General features: G+C 42.4%; 1 protein-coding gene across 1 annotated transcript; it reads right to left on the reverse strand.

The window, feature by feature from the left end:
- Window positions 1-5974: 5974 nt before the first annotated feature.
- LOC100673252 (putative olfactory receptor 1F12P) lies at window positions 5975-7482 on the reverse strand. Its single transcript, XM_003422475.2, has one exon. The coding sequence runs from the start codon at window positions 6917-6919 to the stop codon at window positions 5975-5977; it is 945 nt and encodes a 314-aa protein (XP_003422523.1). The 5' UTR covers window positions 6920-7482.
- Between the last annotated feature and the right edge of the window lie 3560 nt (window positions 7483-11042).

An 11042-nucleotide genomic window follows, 5' to 3' on the forward strand; every position in this document is an offset into this window, starting at 1 on the left:
TCACAAGATTGGGTTTAAACTTCTGAGTCTTTAAGAGGGACTAACCTTCTGAACATTTTATAGTTGAGCTGTGTCCTGGTTGAGAATGAGAACATTCCGCCTCCCTATGCCCTTCATCAAAATCCTCCAGGCCAGGACTAGAGCCATCTTGAAAAGGTATTTGCTATAAGAGTAGAATTACTTTATTCCCAGCCCTTTTCTGGAAGACAGAGCTCTAAGCGAGAAAGCTTCCTCACAACCCACCAGTGAGCAAGGTCAGTTGAAGTTCTTTTTGTTGCTATTATTGTGGCTTTATGATCAGAGACCCAGGAAAGCGTGAATCCTGCCATGCCAATCATTCCAACCCCTGAGGACTCCTAAGGAAATTCATGATATGCACAAGGAACACTAGCAGGCTGGGGCTGAAATTACCAGTTTATTTGTATCTGGGCCACACCCCAAAACCTCCATCTGTCGGCTCATGGGTAGAACGTGCTCTGGAAAATGGAAGACCTGAATTTTTAGGCATACTGGGAGAGAGAGACGTGACTGGACCACAATTGGTGGCTCGAACCAGCCATATGGGGTAGAAGAGGACTAATTAGGGGCCCCCCAGAGGGAAGGGAGCTTCATCCATGGGTGCTGACATTCTAAGGCACAGTAACACTGCCTTTCATAAAATATGGGCCAATGAATTCCTTGGGCTATGCCCATCTGGTTAAGTAATTCTTTTCCCTTGGACAGAGTTGGGACGATATAAAAGTAATAGGTTAAGTCAAAACCATGGGGATAAAGACCATAAGTGTTCTTTCTCCAGCACTTGTTGCCACCGCCACCACCATCATCATTACCATGATCATCTATGTTCTTGTTGTTAGGTACCGTCAGGCTGGTTCCAACTCATGGCTACACTATGTACAACAGAACGAAACACTGTCTGGTCCTTGTTATGCTCGAACCCATTGCTGCAGCCCCTGTGTCAATCCATCTCGTTTAGGATCTTCCTCTTTTTCACTGACTCTCTACTTTACCAAGCATGATGTCCTTCTCCAGGGACTGGTCCCTTCTGATAACATGTCCAAGTACATGAGACGAAGTCTCACCATCCTTGTTTCTAAGGAGCATTCTGGCTGTACTTCTTCCAAGACGGATTTTTTAATTTTTCTGCCAATCCATGGTATATTCAATATTCTTCACCAAAGCCATCATTCAAAAGCATCAATTCTTCTTCAGTCTCCTTCACTTATTGTCCAGCTTTTGCATGCATATGAAGTGATTGAAAATACCATGGCTTGGGTCAGGTCAGGCCTGGCTTAGTCCTCAAAGTGACATCTTTGCTTTTGAACACTTCGAAAAGGTCTTTTGCAGCAGATTTGCCCAATGTAATATATATCGTTTGATTTCTTGACTGCTACTTCAATGGGTGTTGATTGTGGATCCAAATAAAATAAAATCCTTGATGACCTCAATATTTTCTCCATTTATTATGATGTTGCTTATTGGTTCAGTTGTGAGGATTTTTGTTTTCTTTATGTTGAGGTGTAATCCACACTGAAGGCTGTAGTATTTGATCTTCATAAGTAAGTGCTTCAAGTCTTCTTCGATTTCAGCAAACAAGGTTGTGTAATCTGCACATCACAGGTTGTAAATGAGTCTTCCTCCAATCCTGATGCCGTGTTCTTCTTCATATATTCCAGCTTCTGGGATTATTTGCTCAGCATACAGATTGAATAAGTACGGTAAAAGTATACAGCCCTGACACACACCTTTTCTGATATTAAACCACTCAGTATCCCTTTGTTCTGTTAAAATGACTGCACCTTGCTCTAGGTACAGGTTCCTCATGAGCACAATTAGTGTTCTGGAATTCCCATTCTTTGCAATGTTACCCATAATTTGTTATGATCCACACAGCCAAATGTCTGCATAGTCAATAAAACACAGGTAAACATCTTTCTGTTATTCTCTGCTTTCAGCCAGGATCCATCTGACATCAGCAATGATATCTCTCATTCCACGACCTCTTCTGAATCAGGCTTGAATTTCTGGCAGTTCCCTGTCGATGTGCTGCTGCAACAGTTTTTGAATGATCTTCGGCAAAATTTTTCTTGTGTGTGATATTAATGATATTGCTTGATAATCTCTGCATTCTGTTGGATTACCTCTTTTTGGAATTGGTACAAATATGGATCTCTTCCAGTTGGTTGGCCAGGGAGCTGTCTTCCAAATTTCTGGGCATAGATGAGTGTGCACCTCCAGTGCTGCATCTGTTTGTTGAAACATTTCAGTTGGTGTTCTGTCAATTCCTGCAGCCTTGTTTTTCACCAATGCCTTCAATGCATCTTGGGCTTCTTCCTTCAGTACCATCGGTTTCTTGATCATATGCTACCTCCTGAAATGGTTGAATGTCCACCACTTGTCTGTCAGTTTGTGATACTGTGGTGGCTTCTACATTGCTGTGATGCTGGAAGCTATGCCACCAGAATTTCAAATACCAGCAGGGTCACCTCTGGTGGACAGGTTTTAGCAGAGCTTCCAGACTAAGACAGACTAGGAAGAAGGATCTGGCAGTCTACTTCTGAAAAAAATTGGCCAATGAAAACCTTATGAATAGCAGTGGAACATTGCCTCATATAGTGCAGAAAGATGATCCCCTTAGGTTAGAAGTCACTTAAAATATGACTGGGGAAGAGCTGCCTCCTCAAACTAGAGTCGACTTTAATGATGTGAATGGAGGAAGGCTTTCGGGCTTACATTTGCTGATGTGACATGACTCAAAATAAAAAGAAACAGCTGCAAACATCCCTTAATAATTGGAACATAGAATGTACAAAGTATGAATCTAGGAAAATTGGAAATCATCAAAAGTGAAAGGGAACATATGAAGATCGATATCCTAGGCATTAGTGAACTGAAATGGACTGGTATGGGACATTTTGAATTGGACAATCACATGGTCTACAAACGACAAGTTAAAGAGGAATGGAGTCCCATTCATCATCAAAAAGATCATTTCAAAATCTATCCTGAAGTACAGTGCTGTCAGTGATAGGGTAATATCCATATGCCCAGAAGGAAAACTCATTGCCGTCAACTCCACAGGACAGGTTAGAACTGCCCAATAGGGTGTCCAAGGAGCAGCTGGTGAATTAGAACTGCCAACCTTTTGGTTGGCAGCCTAGTTCTTAACCACTGCATCAATTAATATGACTATTATTCAAATTTATGCACCAACCACCAAGGCCAGAGATGAGAAAATTGAAGACTTTTGCCAACTTCTGCAGTCTGAAATTGATCAAACATACAGTCAAGATGCATTAATAATCACTGGTGATTGGAATGCAAAAGTTGGAAACAAAGAAGAAGGATCAGTAGTTAGAAAATATGGCCTTGGTGATAGAAACGCCCCTGGAGATTGCATGATAGAATCTTGCGAGACCAACACTTCTTCATTGCAAATACCTTTTTCAACAACATATACGGTGGCTATACATGTGGACCTCACCAGATGGAATACATGGAATCAAATCAACTACATCTGGGGAAATAGATGATGGGGAAGTTCAATATCATCAGTCAGAACAAGGCCAGGGCTCACTGTGGAACATACCATCAGTCGCTCATATGCAAGTTCAAGTTGACGCTAAAGAAAATTAGAGCAAGTCAACGAAAATACAACCTTGAGTATATCCCACCTGAATTTAGATACCATGTCAAGGATAGATTCGACACATTGAACACTAATTATCGAAGACCAGACTAGTTATGGGATGACATCAAGGACATCATACACAAAGCAAAAAGTCATTAAAAAGACTGGAAAGAAAGAAAAGACCAAAATCGATGTCAGAAGATACTGTGATACTTGCTCTTGAACATAGAGTAGCTAAAACTCACGGGAAGAAACAATGAAGTAAAAGAGCTGAACAGAAGATTTCAAAGGGCAGCTTGAGAAGACAAAGTAAAGCATTACAATGAAATTTGCAAAGACCTGAAGTTAGAAAACCAAAAGAAAAGAACACACTTGGCATTTCTCAAGTTGAAAGAACTGAAGAAAACATTCAAGCCTCAAGTTGCAATACTGAAGGATTCTATGGGGGAAATATCAAATGATGCCGGAAGCATCAAAAGGTGGAAGGAATACACAGAGTCACTGTACGAAAAAGAACTGATCATTATCTATAGTAGCATATTTTTGTTGAGTATTTTATACCAGGAACTGTGATAAATTCTTCTGGGAATTGTGAAATTAAGAAGAAAAGATCTTTTATAAAGCTTAAAGGACCCAACATTCCTGTTTGGGGTAGAATTTGGGGGGTGGGTATTGGAATAATGCAAAGGAGAGTATGAAAAAGACTAACAGAATTCGAGTTATATGGAGTTCCAGAGGGAAGGGAATACCTTTTTCTTTTCTGGCTGGGGAGACTTGAGGGTAACTTCACGAAGGGCATGGTATTTGAGCTGAGCCTTGATGGACAAATACGATTTTGATAGAAATGGGCAAGATAGGCCTGCTGGAACAGCATGAAAGGGGCAGAGAAGCATGGTGCGTTTGGCAAAATAGTGAGTTTCAGAACGACTAGAGTCAAATGATTAGTAATTGGAGGTGCCTGGGCTAGAAGTGGAAACCCTGGTGGTGTAGTGGTTAAGTGCTATGGCTGCTAATCAAAGGGTGAGCATTTCGAATCCGCCAGGCGCTCCTTGGAAACTCTATGGGGCAGTTCTACTCTGTCCGATAGGGTCGCTATGAGTCGGAACCGACTCGATGGCATGGGGTTTGGTTTTTGGTTTTGGGGGCTAGAAGTGGAAATGCTGGTGGTGTAGTGGTTAAGAGTTCAGCTGCTAATCAAAAGGTTGGCAGTTCAAATCCACCAGGTGCTCCTTGGAAACCCTATGGGGCATTCTACCCTGTTCCTATAGAGTCACTATGAGTTGGAATTGACTCGATGGCAACGGGTTTGGTTTTTTGGGCTAGAATCCAGTTGTTATGACTTTCTGTGTAATGCTCTTTCTTCTACCATACCACTTGCAAATGTCCCTGGCAGCCTAGGATATTACCCTATTGGAGAGGGAACCAAATATAACTTTTCCAGCCATAAACTCTTTTTTATGAGGCCTGTATACTTTGTCTCCTTCTCCAATTCAACTCATAGAGAAGCACATTCAGAAGGTTTATGATGGTTCATTTCCTTCATATTCTTTATCCCCAGAGAACCAAATCCAAGTTTGGCCTCCCTTCTCTCTTTGTCACATGAATGGAAGAACTTTCTTTCCTAAAGGAATGGGAGACTCAAAAGTGGGAAAATGTGGGGCCTTCTTAGGTGCTCAGCTGAGTCAGTGGTGATAAATTCACTGTAGGTATTTCCTATAGTGATACAAGTACCTATAGCTATTCAAATTTATCCAGCAGGTTCTAAAGTCAAGAGTGGGGCAACTTTAAGGAGGACTATCAAGCCTATCCCAGAGATAAATTCAACTCAGAATATGGGAATGGTTGTTGGGGAAGTGGGGTGTAGCAGAGATAATATCTGGGTAGTAGTAATGTGTGCCAACTTGGGAATTGGTATGCATATTGGGATGGGTTAAGAATTTGAGGAAACATGAGGGTGTGTGGAGGCTCTTAGAGGGCATCTCCTTGGCACAGGCTATAAGCACAGGTCACAGGCTCCTATGAATTTACCTTTCCTACATGGAATGTATATTCTTTTCAACCCTTTCCAAAAAAGCCGTAGACAAAGCTGATTTGCATCCATTTATGTGGTTCTATGTCTTTAGGGGACAGTTCATTCCACATTGTAGTATTCTATGCAGACTGAAAATTTCAGAAGTTTCAGACTTGCAAATTCCCTTTACTTTAAAAATGAGGGAATTTCCTGACCATGTTGACAATCTAGAAAAATGTGGTCTGTATTCTTCCTACCCTCTGTATGTAGAGTCTGTCCCAGAGGTTCATTCCCTTCCAAGCACAATGACCCTTAGGGGGAGCTCTGCTGTGTCACAGCCTGCAAAATAAAGCCTTCAGGCTGAGCAGTTTCCTTAGAGCTCCCTTTATGTCCTTGTTCCTCAAGCAGTACATAAAAGGATTCAGCATGGGTGTCACGACCATGTACATCACTGAAGCCGGTGAATCCTTCTCAGCTGAGTGAGAGGATGAGGGACTGAGGTAGACCCCTGTAATGGTACCATAGAAGAGAATGACTACAGTGAGGTGGGAGCCACAGGTAGAAAAGGCCTTTTGTTTACCCTGAGCAGATGGGACCTTGAGTACAGCAGACACAATGTGGATGTAGGAGACAAGAATTCCAAGGAAGGGAATGAGGATGATCAAGCCCCCCACCAGCAGAATCATGAGCTGGTTGAGTTGGGTGTTGGAACAGGACAACTGGAGCAAGGGAATGAGGTCACAAAAGAAGTAAGGCGTGACATTGCTGGCACAGAACTCTAGCCGAGCCATGAGGAGGGTGTGTAGTAGGGAATGGAAGTTGGCGATGAGCCAGGAGCTTCCCAGCATAAGGGCACAGATTTGGAGGCTCATCATGATGGAGTAGTGCAGAGGGTGGCAGATGGCCACATAGCGGTCATAAGCCATTGCTGTCAGGAGGAAGTTGTCCATGTTGGCAAGTAAAATGCAAAAGTAAATCTGGGCTAGGCAGCCACCATAGGAAATGGACTGAATCTGCATCTGGATGTTCATAAGCATCTTGGGGACTGTGGCAGAGATGAAGCAGAAGTCCACCAGAGAGAGATTGCTGAGGAAGAAGTACATGGGCGTGTGGAGATGAGAGTCTGAGCCAACGGCCAGAATAATGAGCAAGTTCCCTGCTGCTGCAACCAGGTACATGACAAAGAAGAGCCCAAAGATCAGCTCCTGCCTCTCCAGCTGGCTGGACAGCCCTAAGAGGATAAACTCAGAGACACTTGTGTGGTTTCCTCTTTCCATGTTTGATTTGTCCTGCTGGGAGATCCAGACCAGTCACAGTCTATAGAGAGGGTGGGGGTTTACATGTCTCCCTCTTTTGCTCATAAAATCCCTGAACTCACATCTGGTCACATCTCTGTGTTCATTTTATACAAATCCCAAAGAAGGCTCTCAGCCTATAAAAGGAAAAGCCTCATCCAGTAAGTCCTATGGCCACAATAGAGCCCCAAATCAGGGTTTTATCTATTTCAACACCTAAATAATTCTGAACCCACAAAGCCCCATCTTCTATCCCTCAAAGGAAAGACCTTGTGATATATAATGGTCGTGTGCTCATTGGTACCAACAAGAGGGAGTTACTTAGAATGTTTTAGACCCCTGAATTTCTATTATACTCCAGGTTTTTGATATCAGCTACTGTTATTGTCTCAATATTAAGAGCTATAGAAATGTAGCTTCCTTTCACTTCCAATAATACTGCCAGCTGCAGGCCATTTCTATACAAAATTCTGGGATCACAACAGCATATATTGTAGGACCATTGGGTACTGTTTGTACTCCACACACCTTCTTCCCCTCCAGATAGCTTGTCTTCTCTTGTTTTCCTGCCCACAGAGAGCCCAGTGCTCAGAGTGCTCTAGCTGCCACTCGTTGATGACTCTGGGACACTTTGGTCCTGGTGATGATGCTGTGGGATGGAGTAGGTCAGGGCAAGCCTGGACAGAAGAGCCTGCTGACTGGGACAGCTCAGCCAGCTCTTCTGTCTTGGTTTACCCAGGAAGGGACTTGTTTCTGGAGAGTGACCTGGGAAGGGTAAGAGTTGCCCCCTGGAGATAACAAAGAGAAATAACTGGTGCCACACTACCCAAAGTAACAGAGACAGCAGCAGGGCAACATAGAGACCCCACTAAATTGGAACTCGGAATAGTTCAGTGAGAGTTCAGCTGAACTTTCATTAGATACACTGTAATTTATTTTTTTACTGCTTCACAAGACCTAATTAGTTAGGGCTTGGGTCCTATGAGAATGTGAATTTATAAAGAGGAAGTAGAGAGGGAAAGAACTGGGGTTAGCATGCTGATTGGGGATGGGCCATCAGTCCAGGAAAGCTATGGGAGTGAGGTTCTGGGCCTGCCTGGGAACTGGGCAAGGGTGGAAAGCGGAGAACAGTCTTGGGAGGCTGACTTTGGCCATGGCTTTATTTGGTTGAGGTAAGGTCCGCTGAGAGTGAAATAACTTCCCAGCACAGGTGGGCAGGGTACAGTAGGGATAGAGGTTTCAGCTATGCAGCAACTCCCAGAAGAGTTCCTGGATTGTGCTGAGAGCAATTATTTAGTATAGAAGATAAATGGCTCTGTTTAAGTTAATTTTCACTCATCAAATTTTTAGAAGATTCAAGTATTCTTGTGATCCAAAGGTATGAATCTTTGTGCAGGAGCCTAAAAAGATAGAAATATATTTACTGAAAAGTACAAATGAAAAGAAACATATTTATCATGGTTGAGATCTTCATCTGATTAATCCTAATTAAAAGAGCTCTTTACTGGGTAATGTGAGAGCAAGAAAACAATAACCGACATCGTTCTCATTCCCAAGAACTTCTAGTCGAATGTAAAATCTTCACATAGGAAAGAAACATCTCTTAGACTAGGAACACGTACTGTATGTCGTTTAATTTAATGCCCACAACAACCTATATAAGGTAGGCACAATTTCTCTTATTTTACAGATATGTAAACTGAGAGAGGTTAAATAATTTCTTCCAAAAACACCAGGATTTGATTCCAGGTTAGTCTGATTTCACAGCAGTGTTCTTTCAATTTCACTGCTTTGACTTTCTTTTTTTTTTTTTCATTTATTGTGCTTAGGTGAAAGTTTACAAATCAAGTCAGTCTCTCACACAAAAAGTTATACACACCTTGCTATGTACTCATAGCTGCTCTCCCCCTAATGATACAGCACGTTCCTCCTCTCCACCCTGTATTCCCTGTGTCCATTCAACCAGCTCCTGTGCCCCCTCTACTTTCTCAACTCATCTCCGGACAGGAGTTGCTCACATAGTCTCATGTGTCTACTTGAGCCAAGAAGCTCACTCCTCACCAGTATCATTGTCTTATAGTCCAGTCCAATCCCTGTCTAAAGAGTTGGCTTTGGGAATGGTTCCAGTCTTGGGCTAATAAACGCCCCGGGGACCCTGACCTCCAGGGTCCCTCTAGCCTCAGTAAGACCATTAAGTCTCATCTTTTTACGAGAATTTGAGATCTGCATCCCATTGTTCTCCTGCTCCATCAGGGATTCTCTGTTATGTTCCCTGTCAAGGCAGTCATTGGTGGTAGCTGGGCACCATCTAGTTCTTCCGGTCTCAGGCTGATGCAGTCTCTGCTTTATGTGGCCCTTTCTGTCCCTGGGGCTCATCTTTAACGTATGTCTTTGGTGTTCTTCATTATCCTTTGCTCCAGATGGGTTGAGATCAATTGATTCAAGGCTGTAATTCTTTACGGAAGCAGATTGCCACATCTTTTTCCCATGGAGCGGCTGGTGGGTTCAAACTGCTGGCCTTTCAGTTAGCAGCCAAGCACTTTAACCACTGTGCCACCAGGGCTCATCAGGTGCCTAATCCCCCAAACTCATTGCCTTGGAGTCCATTCCGACTCATAGAGACCATATAGGACAGAGTAAAACTTTCTCAAGTTCTACTCCGACCTTTTGGTTAGCAGCAAAGTTTTTCCAAGGAGCTGACCTTTTGGTTAGCAGCAAAGTTCTTAACAACTGTGCCACCAGGGCTACAGGATGGCTAATAGACACCTCAAATTTAACTTGCCCAAAACTGCATTATTGATCTTTCCCTTCTCAAACCTACTGCTTCCTCAGTTATCCCTGTCTCATGCTTCCAATTTCTCAAGCCAAAACCTTGGCATCATCCAACTCCTCTTTCTCTTATTATCCATATCCACTATATTAGCAAACCCTGTCAGCTCTACCTGTGAAATATATCCACAATCAGATCACTTCTCTCTATATCCATCGCTACCTCCAGGGCACAAACAACCATTATTCCATCCAGGCTATGCAATAGTCTCTTAAAACAACTGGGCTTCCTGTTTTACATCTTTACCCCTAAATCCCCAGCAATCTTTTTCCACATAGCAGACAAATTAGCATTAAGAAGTGTAAGTCAGACCATGTTACTTCTGTGTTCAAAATTCTCCAGTGGTTTCCCATATCACTCACAATAAAACCCAAAGTCCTTGCCAAATCCTAAAAGCCATGCATGATCCAGAGCTCTGCTCTCTCCATAATCTCATCTTCTACTTCCCCCTCACTTTCAGTAGGCCAGCCACAATGGCCTCCTCACTGTTCCTTGACACATCAAGCATATTCCCACCCTGAGGTACTTTTAAACCTGTTATCCACTTTGCCTCAAATTCTCTTCCCTCAGTCCTTCGCTTCATTCAAATTTCTGCTCAGATGTCTTCTCTGTTCAGCATTCCCCCAAACCACCTATCTAAAGTAGCACCTGTGTTTCTGTCTTTCCCTTATCTTATTATCTTTATTTTTATTCTTCTTGTTGTTGTTAGGTGCCGTAGAGTCAGTTTCAACTCATAGTGGCCCCATGTACAACAGACAGAAACACTGTCTGGTCCTGCGCCATTTTTATTCTTAGCACTTATTTATGGTTCTGTCTCTCTAGAATATAAACTCATGACAACAGGAACTTTGTTTTTATGTATAATTATATTCCCAATAGAACTGTACCTGAACTATAGAACGGTGTTGTTGTTGAACAAATGAATAACCTCCTAATGTTCCCTTTTCTGACTGTCTGTGAAATTGAGCAAGACTTTAGAGCTAGTCCTCCTTAGCCCATTATCAACCTAATATCTCCCAAACTTCATCATATTTACTTAGTACTTTTACTAACTTATTTTGTTAGTTGAAATTCACTTATTTAAAAAGCAAATTTATAGTACCATGATAAATAAGAAAGCAGTATTTTTCGTACTGAATTTTGGCTAGAAGCCGTTCCTTACAAAATATTTTGAGTCTGACACCTATTTTTTCTGGTTAAAAAGTATTAGAGAGGAATTAGGGAATATGAGCACCAGTCTGGGTATTTCTCTGAGAGGTAATCAGAAGGCTCGAA

This window comes from Loxodonta africana, chromosome 12 (assembly GCF_030014295.1).
Source record: "Loxodonta africana isolate mLoxAfr1 chromosome 12, mLoxAfr1.hap2, whole genome shotgun sequence".
Lineage (NCBI taxonomy): Eukaryota > Metazoa > Chordata > Mammalia > Proboscidea > Elephantidae > Loxodonta > Loxodonta africana.

Excerpts from the sequence above, each read along its gene's own strand:
- LOC100673252 (XM_003422475.2), bottom strand. The coding sequence starts at position 6,919 with ATGGAAAGAGGAAACCACACAAGTGTCTCTGAGTTTATCCTCTTAGGG.